Source organism: Hyperoodon ampullatus, assembly GCF_949752795.1.
Source record: "Hyperoodon ampullatus genome assembly, chromosome: 2".
Taxonomy (NCBI): Eukaryota; Metazoa; Chordata; class Mammalia; order Artiodactyla; family Ziphiidae; genus Hyperoodon; species Hyperoodon ampullatus.
This window is the reverse complement of record NC_136915.1, coordinates 57,582,127-57,601,679: the sequence shown is the minus strand read 5'-3', so window position 1 is coordinate 57,601,679 and position 19,553 is coordinate 57,582,127. Positions and strand designations below refer to the sequence as shown.

At 36.9% G+C, this 19,553-nt stretch overlaps 1 protein-coding gene across 2 annotated transcripts in view; it reads right to left on the bottom strand.

The window, feature by feature from the left end:
- PDE4B (phosphodiesterase 4B) overlaps positions 1–19,301 on the bottom strand; it is a gene marked incomplete at both ends in the record, with an annotated part of 505,104 nt that extends 485,803 nt beyond the window's left edge. Inside the window, 2 exons of one of the 2 annotated variants that reach the window (XM_079698748.1) lie at positions 13,185–13,423; positions 19,260–19,301. In XM_079698748.1, coding sequence (XP_079554874.1) covers positions 13,185–13,423; positions 19,260–19,301 — 281 coding nt within the window. The remainder of the gene's footprint in view (positions 1–13,184; positions 13,424–19,259) is intronic. The other variant, XM_079698750.1, reaches the window with a different exon arrangement.
- Positions 19,302–19,553: the final 252 nt, after the last annotated feature.

Genomic DNA, 19,553 nt, shown 5'->3' with positions numbered 1-19,553 from the left:
CCTGTTCTACAGCCAAATAAACATGAATACAGTTCCTTCAACATTCCATCCTCTTTCATGCTTTTATGACTTTACACACGTGTTGTTCAATCAAGGAAGATTCACAGCCATTCACTCTCCTGCTTTCCCATAGTACCTTGTACATACTACATATGACATAATTTTGTAGTTTTTTAATTTACATGTCTGCCTCTTCTATGAGACTATAACTACTGACGAGAAGGACAGAGACCATGTCCTGTTCATCTTTCGGTTCTTAGCCCTGAGTTAACCACAATATTTTTTCATTATTTTTATTGTCTGAAATGACCACATATCTGAAGGAATAAAGCACTATTAGCTTATCTAAAACTAAGAAACCTGTTTTATCCGGGCACCTAACATCCCCTGCAGGATACTGGGCAGCCCCTGCCCAGGAATTTATGGATGTCAGGATGAACGACACATAGGACTAATAGATATGAAATTAGTTTACTACTCATATAATAAACAGCAAAAGGATTCCCCAAGGAGAAGGGCTCAGGTTCCGTCTAAGGTGAAACAAAGTTGAGAGGGAGGTGGAAGGTGGCTTAGGGTTTTATTATGATTAAGGGGTGGGGGGTAGGGCTGGGATGAGGATTCCCAGAGAGAGCAGAGTTTTTCATCTTTCAAAATTCTCACAGGCACCAAGGGAGGGAGTGTGCAGATTTACTTATCCTTCCTAGATGTGGGGCAAAAAGAAAAGGGGAGAGGCGGAGAGTTGAAAGCTGTCAGCCACCAGTCATCAAAAATGGAGTCTTTCTCTATTATGAAACATTTCATGCCCATGATCATACTTAGGTTGAAGTCATTTTTATTTTACCTTAAGGAAAAAATGCCCACCTTGCAAGGTTGTTGTGGGAGTTAAATTTAAATAAAATAGGAGTTGGAAAGGGCCTTATATACTAAAATGTATTATAGTGAGAATATTATCTATATTACACTAACATTACATTACTATATTATATTATTATATTATTGTATAATATTATATTATTGGTATTATATTTAATACCAATATTAAAGTATTATACCAATTATTATAATCATGTAGACAAGATCCTATCCTAAGTACCTTCTATATAATATATATCCTAATATATATCCTAATATTCTAATACAATTTTGACCTTATCGAGAATATATAAGCAATGAGGTATGGAGTGGATGATGCATGATTTTAAATATCCAGTGTCTATTATCTCACATACCTGACAGGGGGAATCCAGGGGGAACTTTGTGAATTGCTGACTTGTAGATTGCAATGCCTGATGCACAAGTCACAAATGCAGTTTCTGTAGCCAAAAGATTTCAGTGGGTGGTAAAGCCTGGTGGGAGCTAAACAGATGTGTCATCAATTTCCCATCTTCACACCAGCTTTTGTTGAATCTACGGCATTTGTGCACAGCATCTGTGGGTATTTTGATCTTTAAAACAGGGCTTTAGGCTCTGTAGTTGACAGGCAACCCCAAAGCATAAAATATTTTTATTGAAAACCTCATCAGACTGTAAACTTGTTACAGATTGTGGGAGCAATAAAGCATAGCCCATGTTTCTGAACCACCACCTCAGCGGACTGACCGCATTTCCCTTCCGTGATAATGAGAACAGTTGAAATTGCTCCCAGCCTTCCAGACAGCAACAGGGCAACTGACACCACTCTCCCCAATGTAGGTGAAAGTTGGGACAGCGAACATTAAGGACATCACACCTAAGTTAATAGATGCCCAAATAGAATCATCATGTTCACAACTGAAACATTTAGAGAAGCAAAGCACAGCCCTCAGGCAGAAAGAGGTGGGAGACAAGCAAACTGATATTTATAATCTTCTTTGAGGGAATAACAAAGGAGAAGCCAGAACTGTTTCTTATGAAAAAGTGCACCATTAGGAAAACCCTGAAACAAGATTCCCTGCCTACTTTATCTCTGAGCTCTTCCTATTCAACTGAAAATGCAGCTGACAATAGTTCTATTGCATCATTAAGATGTGAGCATTCTTAGAGCAGTACTGTTATCTCACACCTGAGAGTTCAGTCCCACCACAGGTCAGCTGGCATGGCACAGAAAAAAAGAAATGCCCCCAGACAGAAACGCATGCTTGGTGTTCTGGAACAATGTATGCCTTTGGTTGAAAGGACAGTAGAGGGTCTGAACCCCCTTATTCTCAGCAGATGACTTAACCTCCTACTTCTGAGAAAATCTAGGCCAGAGTCCTCAAAATGTGGTCCCCAGGTCAGTTCCACAAGCTTCACCTAGGAACTTATTAGAACTACAGATCCCCAGCCCTATCTCAGACTCCCACCTCTAGGGTTGGGGTTCAGAGATAAGTTGAACCAACTTTTTCAATAAATTGTCCAAGTGATTCTGAACCACTCTAATATTTGATGACCACTGATCTCTACCTTTGGAAATAAGGTCCTCCTATTTCTCTCCTTGTCATTTCCAATATATTCATTCTTTTCTGCATTGGATTTACATGTCTCAAAAGAAGATCTTTCTAATCTTGTCTAAAGTTTATCTTTCCTTGTGCTACACCTACTATATTCTATATTAATTATAGCCCATCTCTCTTATCTTCAATCTCTCCCCATCTACCAGTTCCTTCTGTTCAGCATAGATAAAAATGTCTCCACATTATAACACTTTTCCATAATCTTGTCTACCCCAATCAGCTTCCATTCTCATGCTTTTCACTAACGAAAAACTTGAACGAGTAATATTTTATTGCTATCCTTTCCTCCTCAGCTCTAATTTTTGCTCTTTTAAAGTTGTATTTTGTCCTCCAGTATCACTTTTTTTTTTTTTTTTTTTTTTTTTTTTAATGGTACGCGGGCCTCTCACTGTTGTGGCCTCTCCCATTGCGGAGCACAGGCTCCGGATGCGCAGGCTCAGCGGCCAGGGCTCACGGGCCCAGCCGCTCCACGGCATATGGGATCTTCCCGGACTGGGGCACGAACCTGTGTCCCCTGCATCGGCAGGCGGACTCTCAACCACTGCGCCACCAGGGAAGCCCCTCCAGTATCACTTTTAATATAATATCTGATATACAAAAGAACCTGCCCAACAGAACTAGCACAGGACCTATGCATTGCTGTGCATTTCTCTGCATCCTTCTGCCTCCCTGGCTCACTTTTAATCCCATGCATTCTGATTCCATGATTCTACTAAGACTTCCACTAGTGTTACCAATGTCCACTAAACTGAATTATCCGAAGGCCTTTTCTCCGTCCTCATCTTACCTGTACTCTGTGCAACTTCTGTTTTTGCTGACCAAACCTTCCCTATGGCCTAACCTCTGTCCTTTTATAATAATTCTCTATTCTAATTCTCCTCCTATTTCTCTGTTCATGTTCTGCCTTCTCCCTGCTCTTCTTTCCCCCTTATTTGACCCCATGTTATTACTATTCCTTAGGGCTATGTCCTTAGTTCAAGACAAAATTGATATTGACTAATCTCTGCATACTTGGTCTGGGTAATCTCATTCATTCCATTACCTCATTACCACCTGTACACCTATGATCTCCAAACTATGATATTCACACACACACACACATTTTTAACGGCTCCCAGACAATATCCACTTAGTAACATGTTTAAAGTACTTTAAACTCACCCTATTCAAAACTAAACCCACCACCATCTTTCCCTTTACACCTTAACCCCTCATCTTTTGTCCTCGTTCATGGCATTTCCATGCATCCAGCTGAACAAGAAACTGCTGCATGTTCATGGCTTCTCCTCCTTGCTCCTAATCCACATTCAACTGAGCACCACTTCCCATCCATCCAACCCCAGTGTTGTTCAGTTTTCCTCCCCCTTCTCATCCCCACACCTACTGCCTGTTCAAATCCCTCAGCATCCATCATCCACCTCGCTCTGAAATCTTCCTCTCTAGATTTTCAACCTTCAACCTTTCTCTTTCCAAACAGCCTCTACATTGTCTCTCATTATCTTATTACCTTACAGATCTATATTCAATTTATTTAAAAAATCCAATGGCTTCAACTTATTAATTTGGATAAAGGCAAAAGTGTAAGACCCTTCACATTCTGACCTCTACCCACCTTTTCAAACTCAGATTTCCTGCCTTTTACTTAAGCCATATCTCCACCCACACCATCTCACATACCCTACATGCCCTATGAATACTTGCATTCCTTGAATATGTCACTTTGTCTCAAGGAGTCATGGTCTTGTCCATGCTATTTCCTGTGTCTGAAATGTTACTTCTACTTCTTTCCAGAAGATATATGCTTGCTCAGCTTCAAGTCAAGGATAAATAACAGCTTTCACTGTTGCTTCTCCCCTCCATGGAAGAATTCATTGCTCCTCACCTGTATTCTTATTCTAGAACTAAACATACTGTATTATATTAATTTGTCTACATCTACATTTCTCACTAAATCTGTGGGTTTTAAAGATTCATTCATTTTTTTAAACACTCTCCTGAGCCCCTGGCAACCATTGATCTTGTACCATCTCTATAGTTTTGCTTTTTTCTAGAATGCCATATAAGTGGAATCATACAGTATGTTGCCTTTTCATACTTGATTCTTTCACTTAGCAACATGCATTTAAGATTCAACCACGTCTTTTTGTGGTTTGACAGCTTATTTCTTTTCATCATTAATGTTGCACTGTATGTATGTACCACAATGTATCAATTCACCTATTAAAGCATATCTTTATTGCTTCCAGCTTTTGGTGATTTTTAATAAGTTTGTTATAAATATGTTTGTGCTGGTTTCTGTGACAATGTAAGTTTTTTAATCAGTTAAGTAAATATCTAGGAGCATGACTGCCAGATCATATGATAACACTATGTTTAGTTTTGTAAGAAACTGCCAAACTGTATTCCACAGTGCCTGTGGCATTTTGTACTTCCACCAGCAATGAATGAGAGCTCTTGCTCTACATTCTTGCCAGCAATTGGTTTTTGTGTGTTTTTTTTTTTTTTTTTTTTTTTGGATTTTGGCCATTCTAATAACTGTGTAATGGCATCTCATTGTTTTAATTGACAGTTCTCTAATGGCAAATGATGTTGTACATCTTTTCAAATGCTTGTTTGCCATATGTATATTTTCTTTGATTTGTCTCTTCAGATCATAGGCCCATTTTCTAATTGGGTTATTTGTATTCTCATTGTTGAATTTTTTATGTTTCTTGTATATTTTGGATACAAGTTTATTATCAGATATGTGTTTTGCAAATCTTTTCTCCCAATCTGTGGCTTGTCTTTTCATTCTTTTAACAGTGCCTTTCACAGAGCAGAAATTTTTAATTTTAATGAAGTCCAACATATCATTATTTTTTCTTTAGACCATGGGGTGTTTTTTTTAGTGTTTTATCAAAAACTCATGGCCAAATCCAAGGTCACCTAGGTTTTCTCTATGCTATCTTCTAGGAGTTGTGTAGTTTTGCATTTTACATTCAGGTCTATGATCATTTTGAGTTAATTCTGGTGAAATATGTAAGGCTTCTGTCTAGATTATTATTAATTTTTTGATATGAATGGCTATTTTTTCCAACACAATTTGTTGAAAGATTATGGCTTCTCAACTGAAATACCTTTACTCCTCTATCAGAGATCGGTTGACTGTATTTTATCAGTCTACTTCTGAACTCTCTATTCTGTTCCATTCATCTATGCCACTATTCTTTTGCTAATATAAAGCTATCTTGATTACTGTAGCTTTATATTAAGTCAAAATCAGGTAGTGTGACTCTTCCATCTTTTTTCTTCTTCAGTATTTATTGTGTTGGCTATTCCAGATTTTTGTCTTTTATACAAAGTTTAGGATCAGTTTTTCAATATCTACAAAATAGCTTGCTAGAATTTTGACTGGAATTGCATCAAATCTATAGATCAAGTTAGGAAGAATTACACCCTAACAATTTTGAATATTTTAATCCATGACCATCATATATCTATTTATTTAGAATTCCTTTGGTTTTTTAGCAGAATTTCATAGTTTTCTGAATACATATCCTGTACATATTTTTAATTTATATCTAAATACTCCTCTTTTTGTTTTCATGCAGTTATAAATAATATTATTATAATATTTATTTATTTCAAATTCTAATTGTTCATTTCCAATGTATAGGGAAGTAATCAATTTTATATATTAACCTTGTAATCTGCAACCTTGCTCTACTCATTTATTAGTTTCACAAATTTTATTTGCCAATTCTTTGGGATTTTCTGCATAGACATTCATGTCATCTGCAAACAGAGACTGTTTTATTTCTTCCTTTCCAAATTGTATGCCTTTTATTTCCTTTCCTTTGCTTACTGCACTAGCTAGGACTTCCAGTGCAATGCTGAATAGGATTGGTCAGACAGAACACCCTTACTTTGGTCCCAATCTTAAACAAAAGCATCTAGCTTCTGACCATTAAGTATGTTAGCTATAGGTTTTTTGTAGAGGTCTTCAAGTTGAGGCAATTCTCCTTTATTTTTAGTTTGCTGAGAGTTTTTACCATGAATGGGTGTTGTATATTGCCAAATTCTTTCTCTGCATCAACTGATAAGATTATACGATTGTTCTTCATGTATTGGTGTGGTAGATTGCACTGATTGACCTTAAAATGTTGAACCAGCCTTGCATACCTGGAATAAACCCCACTTGGCCATAGGGTATAATTTCTTTTATACATTGTTGAAGTTTATTTGCTAAATTTTTTGAGGACTTTTGTATCTATTATGTTCATGAGAGATATTGCAGTTTTCCTTTCTTATAATGTCTTTGTCTGGTTTGGGTGTTAGGGCAACACTGGCCTCATAGAATGAGTTGGGAAGTGTTCCATCTACTTCAGTTTTATGGAACAGATTGTGGAGAGTTGGTATCATTCCTGTTTTAAGTGTTTGGTAAAATTTGTAAGAAAACCATCTATGCCTAGAACTTTCTTTTCCTTGGTAGGTTAATAATTTTCTATTCAATGTCTTTAATAGATACAGACCTTTCATGTTATCTATTTCCCCTCTGTGAGTTTTGGTACTTTTGAGTCTTTCAAGGAATTAGACCATTTCATCTAAATTTTCAAATATGTGGGTATAGAGTTGTTCACAGTAGTCCTTTATTATTCTTTTCATCTCCAGGGAATCAATAGTGATGTTCTCTCATTTCTTAAAGTGGTAATTTATGTCTTTATTTCTTTTTCTTGGTGAGCCCGGCCAGAGGTTTATCAGTGTATTGATCTTTTCAAAGAACCATCTTTTGGTTTCACTGACTTTCTCTACTGTTTTCAATTGCACTGATTTTTGCTCTAATTTAATTATTGATTTTCTTCTACTTGCTTGAGTCTTAAATTACTCCTTTTCTTTATGGTTTTCTAAGATAGAAGAAGTACTGATTTAGTTCTTGTCAAATATATCTCTATATAGAGATAGAAAGAAATCGATATATAGACATATATATAGGTATAGATATAAATTTCCCCCTAAGCACTGCTTTTGCTGCATCCCATAAATAATAGGAAATTTTAATTTTATTTTCACTTAGTTCAAAATATTTTTAATTTTCTCTTTGGCCCATTTGGTCTGTTATTTACAGTTGGATTTTTAATCTCTGAATAGTTGGGACTTTCCACTTATCTTTCTGTTACTGATTTCTTATTTAATTCCACTGTGGTCTGAGAACATACTTTATATGATTTTTACTCTTTTAAATTTGTTAAGGTGTGTGTGATAGATGTATCTTGGTGAGCATTCAATGCAAGCTTGAGAAGAATGTATACTCTGTTGTTGTTGGATGAAGTATTCTAAAAAACTTCAATTAAATCAAGTTGATTGATAGTGCTGTTCACATCAAATATATCTGTAATGATTTCTCCCTGTTTGGTCTATCAATTTTCTGCAGTGTTGAAGTCTACAAGTATAATAGTGGATTTGTCTATTTCTCCTTACTCTTGCTATATTTAAAGAAATTTTTAAAAGCTTGAAAACATCTTCAATGTGGTGGGCAACCTCTAAATTTGTCCCCAGTGATGCCCACCTCCTCATATTCAGGCCCTTGCACAGTTCCTCCCCTTGGGTGTAGGTTAGATCTAATGAACGGAATTTGTAAAAGTGATGGGATGCCACTAAAAAGATTTTGACTTATCTCTTGCTCACCTTCTATTGGTCCATCTTTCTCTATCAAAAACCCTTGCTCCATAAAACGCAAACTTTCATGTCATGAGTAGCACAATGGAGAGGCCCATATAGCAAAAAACTGATGTTTCCAGTCATCAGTCAGCAAGGAGGTGAACCTGTCAAAAACCGTGTGAGTGAGCTTGGAAGCAGATCTCTCCCACTCAGTCAACCATTGAAATGATTGTAACACTGGCTAATAACTTGACTTTGGCCTTGTGGGGGACCCAGTCAGAGGCACCCAGCTAGGCCACAGCTAGATTCCTGACCCACAGAAAATATAAGATAACAAATGTTTGTTACTTTAAGCCATTAAATTTGGGGATTATTCGTTATGCAGCAATAGATAACTAACACATGTAGGGAAAAGAAAACTACATAAAATTACCTCACATATTTAAAAACTAAATAAATACAAACTTTAAAAACAGAAAATACAATAATCAAAATTGAAATACTCAATATAATAGGTTTAACAGCAAATTTAACATAGTTGAAAAGAGAATTAGCAAACCAGAAGGCAGACCAAAAGCAATTACCAGAATACAGCCCATAAAGACAAACTTTTTAATTATATATATATGAAAGACATTAAAAGAAATGGAAGATAAAGAAGTAGACTCAAAATACATTTAATCATAAGTCCAATAGCAGAAGAGCAAAAGACTGGCAGAGAAAATACCTGAAGAGATAATAACAAAGAATATTCCAGATCTGATGAGAAAGATACCAACTGACATATTTGAGAAGTCCAGTAAATCTCATATGGGATAAATAAAAGGAAATCCACCCCTAGTTACATCAAAGATGGAATTCAGAAATCAAGAGCCCACCCCCCCCAAAAAAATGCAGATTATTTACACAGAAAAACAATTAGACTTACAGCCATTTTCCCAACAACAGTAATGGAAGCCAAAAGGCAAGGGGAAAAGTGTGGAAATAAAGAAACTGCTACATAATGAAAAAGAAAACACTTTCAAGAATGAGAGCAAAATAAGGACATTTTCAGAGAAACAAACTAAAAAATAAGAGTAAATTCTAAAGGACTTACTTCAAGTAAAAAGGCAAGTAATCCCAGACAGAGAGCTAGTGTATTTGGGGGTTAAAATATATAGATAATTAAAACCTGTAAACAGGGAAGGGCAAGAAGGAGTTAAAGAGTTAAAAGATCCTCATGGAGGAAAGTTAAAATTATAGATTAACTGTAGACATTCAAGGCTGAGTATTGGCTTATTTTCCTAACTTGGTTGTGGTGACATTGCTTTGATAAATTTGGTAGATCAATAAACTGCTTTAATTATTCAAAAAGTGAAGACCACCAGAGGCTTGGCATTGGCCACATCCCAAGTGTGACCCCAGACTAAAGGTGAAAAGAGGGGGGGGAAAGTTGGGGAATGTCAGGAAGAATGTATTTTTCCCACTTTTTGATGTGTCTTCCAAGTGTCAGGAATGCCACCAGCTTAACATTCTTAACCTCCTTCTGCCTTTTTACTCAGTCTTCCCTGGAAAGAAGGAGTAATTTAATCTGCACTGGTCTTTCCAGAAGGAGAAAGTAGACATGCACAACTCAGTCCTTCCTTCCTACTGTCTCACCGGGGCAGGATTCTACAACTCCTCCATTTTCAAATTTCATAGAGGTAGATTCTCCCTCTGAGGACGAGGGCTGCCTGCACAGGCCCAGCACCTCCTATTACTGGGTGGTAAGTCTGTATGATTACAGTGTACAGTGTTAGCAGCCTACTTGCCCACGGACACAGAGTACATATTCCAATATTAACTTTATCAGTAATGAGGATAACATCTTGTTTTCATATCTGACTTCTTCTTTCATCATATTTCCAAGATGGTTCCAATAACTCAGGTGGTGAAGTTCCTCCAGAACTCCCAATAATAGAAAATGCACAATTCTGGCTATTCAGTCCATGTATAACAATAAAATAACAATAATAACAATAACATCAAAATAACCACTAAGTGCTACATGTATTACATTTTCTTTCTCACACAACTCTGAAAAGCTGTATCATCTCCACTGTTTATTCATTTGAGTTTTTGTAGGATAAAGAAACTCATCCAAAAGGTAGCAAGATGGAAGTCCACCCAACTGGACTCAGGTCCTCACTCTTTCTTTCTCCATAGTAAATCAAATCATTGTCCTTCTATTCCAGGCCTTTTGCCTGCAGTGATGGCCACCTCCCTTCACCAATATACTCTCCCCAAACAAGGGCTAAATTTATATCAGTGTTTTTCTATTTAACTTTATATACCTTGGGCAGTAACTTTCATTTGTTCTCACTCAAATTCCTTCACTGGCTTTAAATACTTGATCTGTAGCACATATTCCCAGACTTTTGACATATTAAGGACACCAACCAGGAACTCAAGGTCAGTTTCACCCAGTTACAAGTGTCAAAGCAATTATCAGAGCAGGAGTCATATCCTAGAGATTTTTACAAGTCTAGAATAGGAGTCATCAAACTGACTGGCAGGCAAAATCTAGCTTGCTGCCTGTTTATGTAAGTAAAGTTTCACTGGAGCTGAGCTACACATTCATTTATGTACTGTCTACGGCCATGTTCACACTACAATGGCAGTGTTGAATAGTGGCAACAGAGACTATAAAGCCCACAAAGCCAAAAATATTTACTAACTGGCAGAAAAAGCTTATTGACCCCTCGTCTAGACCTGGAAATTGATTCCACATTCTCCGTGTTCTAAGTAGTGAGTATAATTCTTTCTCACACATGATTGTAGGCTGCACCCCTTACCTCTAGGACCTTTCATCAAGTTGATGGCAATGATGGTATCTGGAACCCTACTTCCTCACTTCTAATCAAATGATCTTTCAATTAGATTCCTCTGCCAGCAATTCCACCAGTATTCATCAATATTGCAAAGGAAGTATTTTTAAGGGATGTATTGAAATGCTTTTAGTTGCTTATACTTAAAAATAAATTTGGAGTCAGTGACTGAATACTCTCACACTTTAAAAACTATCCAGGTAGCTGAAAGAAAAACGGACATATTATGAATGAATTACTAATATGTGGTGTTGGCTGACTGCATGACAAACTGGATAATGGCTAAATCTTCCATTTCACTCAGCATGAGGCTAGTGATACTTGAAACGTGGTTTCTAATTTTCAAAAGGCTTTAATGGATAATGATCAAGGGAAGAGAAACTAATGTTTGTTGATTGCCTAACATGTGCTTTTTACTAAACTAGGTATTTTGGAGATATTACCATATTTAATCCTTACAATAGCTTATGAGGTGAGTACAATTACTCTCTTTGTACAGATGAATATATTCAATTTAGAAAGGTAGACAAGTGTGCACCACATGTCAGAGTCTGGATTCGATACTTCTAAGGAAGGAACAATTCTGCAACTCCCAAAGGGTCTTTGAGTAAAATGAACTCCAGCATTGCAAGGTACTCCAACAGTGCAAGGTACATCTTATCTGGAGTGTTATTCTAACAGATAAAACACCAACGCCCAACAAAACTGGACTCCTGCTGTGTCAGTCATCACCTCTTTAGTTGTTGGTTTGTAAGGAATTTGCTTCTGGGGAAGAGTCTGGAATAGTAATAAGGGCAATCAGAGAGCTCAAGAAAGCATGTATTTACCAACTGGTATGGAAGCATTTCAATATTGTAACAACTGGTAATACTGCACCAGTGCCAACTTGCTGAAAAATAAATCCGTGGAAATCTGAACTCCAAATCTGCCATCATGCAGAAGCAAACCAAGACTAAACACATAAGTTATGTGACTGAGTAAGCAATGCAGAAGCAATATGCCCGTTTTAGTGCTCAATGATTGGTTATGACTATTCTAATGTTAATTCAGCTGAGGAGCAGATGTTAGTCAGTGCTTTTCAAATTTTTAACCCATTCCCCCTACGATGTGTTCACATGCTTCTCTATCACATACAGACTGATGAACCATTTCAGGCTAATAACTGTGATAGCTGAAGTCTCAGTGATCTAATTCTTAGTGTATTTGATAACCACCAACTAAAAGCTTTCCTGCATCATTCAATGAACACATAATGAACTACTCATCAGCACTGTACAGCTCAGCATGTGGCAAGGGTATACAGCACACCATAAAAGTCACATATTTTAAGGATTTACTGTGATAATATTGCACAGTGATTTAATATATTTAGTTTTTCTCCTTAACAAATGAGTTAAATGAAAAGTGATTTTTAAAGCACCATATTATAATTTAAAATTACATAAAAAATAGAGAAAATATTTTTCTTTTTAATAAGACTCCACGTTATGTAAGCAGACTATTCATGAAAAGTATTTGGAAATTATGTAGGGCAAAAAGAAAAACCAGAGAAAGTGCTAAGAACTAAATATGTGATTAAAAACACGTATTTGAAGAAATATCACGGCACAATTTTAACCACAGTTATAAATTATACGTATTCAATTAACGTTTCAACAATAGATTAAAATAGCCTCTTTCACAAACATAGACTCTGCAAAACTGTCCAAGCATCTCTCATAGTACAATCTTCATTCCTCTTTTGATTTATAATGAAGTGTTTTATTTTCTAGATAACCACAAACTGAAATTAGTAGAGTGAGATTATAATAAAAAGAAGCTAAGAATAATTATATTTTGAGTACAGTAATAAGAATATCTCCTGTCATTCATCTATATAATATATATGTTTTAATTCCTTTAGGCTCCCATATAATTTTGCTTTTCTAAATTAAAACATCATATTGACATACACTAATAGTTTTTTTTTAAAAAGATCATAGGCAGTAATTTTGCTTTCCTTGTCATTAATAAAAATGCATCTCATTTCTTCCTCAGTAGGCCCCTTCCCATCTTAAGAGGTAGGAGATACCTCCACTCTTCATTTTGCTAGCCAAAGGGAAACAAATTCTCAAAATGTCAAAACCCTTAGTTACTCCACAGATAACTAACATTTTAATAACAAGAAATTGTACCGGGAGTAACTGGAAAATCAAACTTAGAACTGACATTTAAGTTGAGGGCTACTCACCACTCCTGGCTTACAGTTGTAATAGCAATGCTTGGAAGTGTCATCAAAGGAAGCGTGGTCGGTCTGGAAATGCCATCTCCCTCAGGAGTCCTTGCCCTTCCGCTCTGTCTTTGGGACAGTGGTGGCAACTGCAAGTTTCCTGAGCAACACCTTCTCCCTCTCCAGAGGTCTATCCCAAGTGTGTTACTAGAAGTACTGTAGGATTTACTCAAGTTGCATTCAAAATAATCTTTAACATTCTAGAGGAATCACAGGGAAAGAAAAAAGAGAAAAAGAAAATGAAATTCAAATGTTTAAAATGATGCACGATGGAGTAAAATAAGAAGCTAAATGATCAAGCTGTCACTCATAAAGTCCTGATTCATTATCTCACAATCAGAATCGAACACTGACATCAAAAGCTTAAGAGAAAACACGTAGGCACAGGGGGCTAATTCTCAAATTTTAAACACATCAGTTGCATAGTCTTGGTGATCTTCAGGACTGTTGATAATATTTTCCAGTTAGAAGCATATGGATTGCAGGGCTTTTTATCTTCTTTCTCTTTTTTAAATTATTCTTTTTTTCTTTCTTTTTTTTAACTTGCTAAAATGAAAGCTTTTCATAGAAAATATATTTTGGACATCAGTGTTATCATTCTGCAACACGGGAACAAACTGTACTAGCTAAATTATAACATTTCTTGTTCAATGTTTTAAAGTAAATATATTTTCTATCTCAGGCCAGCAAGATACTCATAATTGTGGGTAACTGGGTAACTAACTTTTCCTATTCTTATAAAAGGTCTCCTCAGAGTTGAGGGGATTTAGGGGTGGTTTTTTTTTTTCTGGTCAAACATACAAGAGCTCAGAAAAAGAAGAATATACTTTATCTGGTCCTTAATTGAACTGCCATGTGTTCAATATATGCCCTAATGCTGACATGAATGATATACTTGTGAGAAGATAGAGGCATTGTATTATAACCAATAATAAGAGTTATTCATTCTTCCTATATCTCTTGGTGACTCTGGTTCCTGGTACTGTGGGGAGTGGAAGCCCCAAAAGAACCTCTGCCTGCATCACCATTCATACCGGCTTAAAGACAAGAAATGTTACAGCAATGTAAGTAGCCACTGATAGCAACTTGGAGTTTAAAAGTTATAACTGTCACTCTCCACTCGTATCTTAAGCAATAATGGAAGTCCTAACACCAGGCCAAGGTCTCTCACCTGGAAGTCATTCTGTAGCCCTAAAAAGACAGGTACTTCCTACTAGCCCTTCAGAATAGATTTAAGAGAGCCTGAGACTAGATTGCCTTAGGTTTAAACAAACTAAAGTTCTCCGCCCACCACTCCTCCACCCATCCCTATACTAGTTCATACGAGGATAATTAACTCAAGTTTAAGGGTCTAGCTGGGTTCATTCAACAAATATTTTCTGCACACCTATTAAAGTCTTGCTCTGTGCTACTTAAGAAAGGATACAACAGCAAAAAGAGACAGAACCTGTATTCTAGTGATTATGCTTATCTCATCCATGCAAAACCACATTTTCATGATGAAAATCTGGGCTTGAATAGGCCTGACAATTTTCAGGAGCCCCACTCTCTCCACCTGGAAATGGGATATCATCATATTTTTTGTGCTTGACTTATGGTTTTGGAATACCACTTATTTAAAATTCAGTAGAACCACAATTCAGTAACAGAAAGGAGACAAAACAATTTACAATTTTCCAGAGTTTGAAATATTCTGGAATGTGGCCAGTGTTTTACTGTTTAGTAACAGGTTATATTAAATCTACTGTAGGCCTAGCACTTATATGTCTGTGTGTGTGTGTGTGTGTGTGTGTGTGCATGTGTATGTGTTAGAAATAAGAGGCTGAGGAGAAAGCATAGTATATGTAAGTTTCTTTCTCAAAAGACTTAGAGACTAGTTGAGGAGACAGGAAGTCTTAGGAGAGACAAAGTCTTCCTAAAGAGATTCAAGAACAAACTAAAAGTCAGAACTTTTATAACTCAGTTTGTTCCAAATCTGCATGTAAAGAAAGTACTGATTATCTGGAAAGCAAAGCAGTGTTTCTTGTATAGGTGGTAAAGCATATACTTTACCACCTATACAAGAAACACTGTACCAAAGAACAGAAATGAGGATGTCACTTAGTTAAACCACCAACCACAATAGTCTTATAATAAAGTTACTGGATAGGGCTTCCCTGGTGGCGCAGTGGTTGAGAGTCCGCCTGCCGATGCAGGGGACACGGGTTCGTGCCCCAGTTCGGGAAGATCCCACATGCCGTGGAGTGGCTGGGCCCTTGAGCCATGGCCGCTGAGCTTGAGCGTCCGGAGCCTGTGCTCCGCAACGGGAGAGGCCACAACAGTGAGAGGCCCGCGTACCGCAAAAAAAAAAAAATAATAAATAAAGTTACTGGATATTTTTCCTCTTTTAGAAATGGAAATATTACCAACCAGGTTTAATTGCAGTGAATAAACTAAATGGGCATTTATTTGGTACTTGTTATTTGAAAAGTAACAAAGTCACACCTATCACAAAATATATACCATACTGACTTGCGAACAAGCTTGAATTTACAGATTTGTATCCATTCTTTGAAGAATTTGTTTCAAAAGACCTCAGTTAATGTGAAAATGCATTGCCACAAAAGAGCTTAATGGAATAGCTTTTTAGAAATTAAGTTAAATGCTAAAAACAGTAACATTGTTATGCAAACACTCATTAACCTAAGTTGAGTTATTCATAATTACCTCAAACTTTCTAATTCATACTCATAATTACTGCCCCAAATTTGCTAACATCCCCAAAGGCAAAATCTAATTCAGTCAATTCTAAACTACTGAATTTGTGATCTTGGACTTATTTTCCTATTTTAACCAGCATGATACTGGCCAACTACCCCACTCATCAGATCAAAGATCTGGGGGAAAAAAACATTAATTTGAATGTTACTTTTGGAAATCACACTGTTCCCTTTGCCAGAAACTCTCTTCCCCCAGATCTTCACAGGGCTCACTCCCTCAATGTTTATATGTCCTCACTGTCCATATTTCCTCTCTTCATGTCATCCTTCTATGAACACCTATTGTCACCATCCAACCATTTTTTGCCCCCTGACCAACTTCATTTTTCTCCACAGCTCTTATCATAGCTGGGATTATTTTATAATTTATTGATTGATGTATGCCCTCCCCTCTAGAATATAAGCTACAAAGGGACAAGGACTCTAATCCCTAGAACCTAACCAGTGTGGAGTGTATAATAGGTGCTAAATTAATATTAGGTGAATATTTAAATCGCTGAGTAACTGTTTGTTGAGCTGAAATAATGAGAATATAATAAAATATCCTTGACTTAAGGGTGAACCTTTCTTCAGAGTGTGGTATAAAAAATATAATATCTGCCAATTTGCTTTTGTTGTGAGGGAAGAGATACTGTGTATAACATTTGATATGATCTTCTGTACTATACTGGAAAGGTGAGGTGCATGGTGAAAAGTTTTAGGTTATGACTGTCCACCAGAAATAAAGTACAAGCCACAAATGGGAGCCAAATGTATAATTTTAAATATTCTAGTAGTCACATTAAAAAAGTAAAAGAAAAGGAAACAGATGAAATTACTTTTAATAGTATATTTTACTTAGCTTAGTATATCCAAAATATTGTCATTTCAACATGTAATCTATATCAAAAATTATTAATAACATATTTTATATTCTTTTCTATTTGTACTATTATGTAATCAAAATCCAAGATGTATTTCACATTTACAGCACCTCCCCATTCGTACTAGTGCTTAATAGTCACGTGTCAGACTATTAAGCACTAGTACGTTTAAGTGTGTCGGCTAGCAGCTACCATGTCGGACAGTGCAAATCTAGGTAATAATACTAACCCCACCAGTCTAGGTGGGGTTAGTATTCTTCAAATGTGCTTTCTTTTTTGCACATTCTTCTATGCAACCTTCCCTGTCTTTTGATTGTGGTAACCATTACCTCAGAGAGGATTAGGATTATTACTGCAATGATAGAATGAAAAAGAAAAAAATCATTGATCAACCTTTATAGACAGGATGCATTGCTTAGTTTTATTCTTCCAAAGAAATAGAATCTGGAGCACACAGTATACAGATAGTATTATGGGACAACTCTAAGCTTTTTTTTTAAGAGAAGCAGAATTTCTAAATTCCAGAAGTTTCCCCTTAGATATCCTAACCAGAGCATGAAGGTCTGAACACAGCTTTTTACCACTGGTACTGAGGACTTAGAATATGACTTAAGGGCAGTTCCCTTGTGGAAAGGAGCAGGGAAGGGGGAAAGAAGAAAAGGAAATATGGCACAGGCGATGAGACTAGATCACTAACCAAGTGTCTCAACACAAAAGAGTAGAAACGGCAATGGCAAAGGAGTGTGCTTTGGTGGGCAAGAGCCTCATGGCACAACTAAGTCTCACTCTGCATTTGCAGGTCCTAGAAGTTCTTACAAACCCAGATAGGGACAGAGAAGGAAACTGAGAATTAGTCTTAGCTTCCTTGCCAAGGGGTTTTCTGCAGCATAAGGTAAAGGGACCAGGGGTTCATGGAGTGAGCAGCCCAAAGGTAAGGGCTGCACAGAAAGCAAAGCTGAGTCTTTTAAACAATCAGAGCTCCACTGGAAGGTTAGGTGAAGAGCCCAGGCAGCAGGGGAGAAGGTCAAATTTACAGCGAGCTGAGAAGGTCCCCGATCAGGCTGAGAGCACTCATCACCTGTTATACCTACCATGTGCCTAAGCACACTGGATCAAGGGCAGAGACTGACAACCAAATATCTGGGGAAATGAGCTATCCTCAATAGGACAACAGTAAGAACCAGTGGAAATACAAGACAAGGACAATACCACACACCTGTGACTATAACATCAATTAATGTTGTTTTCCCACTTGCCCACAGGGAAGGGAAGGAGTAAGAACTTGGAGAAATACTCATAAACTGGGCATTTACTCAAAAGATACCAGTTTACATTATTTATCACCAAGTTCAAGTTCCTCCCAGCCCCTCCCCATCTGTGAAATAGAAGTTTAACAAGATGAGCTATTACAGACAGCAAGGAAAATGACTTCTTTTTCCTTCCTCCCTCCCTTCCTTCCTTCTGCACATCTGACTAGTGGCATATAATTTTTGGCTCAATTACAAACAGAAGCTGAGTAAACACTGGACAATTAAAAACACACTAATGGGGGACTGGTCAATTGAAAGGAAAAAAGATAATCTCAGCTGACCAAGATGCAAAGCTATTAAAAATGATGAGTCTACAGATTTCTTCAAATGACCCAGAGCAAAGCTTCTCAAATATAATGTACATATGTAGTCAGCCTGGGACTTACATATATTAAATATGCACTTGGTACATAGTAGGTTCTCAAAACTATTTGTGAAATGAGTAAATCAAAGAATATAATTAAATGTTGAAATACTCAGGTTTCAAGGAAAGCTTTGGGAAGGAAATGTGGTTTCTTTTTAGCCTTAAATAATAAGTAGAATTTGTTTAGTGAAGATAATGGAAATTTACATATGTACATAATGTACATATGTAATCACCTTGGGAATAAATTCTGATCTTTAGGTCTGAGGGATGGTTCTGAAATTCTGCATTTCTAATAAATACACAGGTGATGCTAGTGTTGCTGGTCTGAGGCCCATACTTGAGCCAAGTCCTAGAGGATGGGTTACAAACAGCTGTCAAAGACCCCACCATAGGAGATGACTCAAGGATCAGCTGAACTTTGATAAAAGTGTGCAAGAAAGTCATCAAGAAATGCAAACAAGGTGAAAAGAAAAATTTCCACAGATTGGTGGTTTTGTAAATGAAAATCACAAAGCTCAAACTGAGCCTATCTCCAAGCTGCAGAGAGGGCAGTGTGCCTGCTGCCTAGCATGCAGAGTGCTGGGTCCAAGGGCTGGCAATATCCAGGTCACAGAAGCACCTAGAGGCAGAGTGATACTATTAGACAACCTTGTCCGCCCTTGGAACAGAATTATGGAGTGACATTTTTATTGAGCAAAGAGTGGGTGGAATCAGCAACTCTGACTTTTGGAACTTACATCATCGGCCGTCACTGTCATCACACTCCTGCTTTTCTTCATTATAAAGGGGAAAATCAGCCCCTTTTAGGGTGTCCGTTATTCAGTGCAGCTTTGCTGACAATTTTTAAGACCTGCAGAGGAAAACAAGACACACACAAAAAAGAACAGTTCGGTATCCTTAAATACAAATACGTAGCTTATTTGTATTCGCCACACTAACATCTGAACGTACACAATGCACATGTATAAGTAAATATCACAATTTACCAAGCCAATTAAATCTAACATGTGAGGAAAGAGGTTCACAAAATG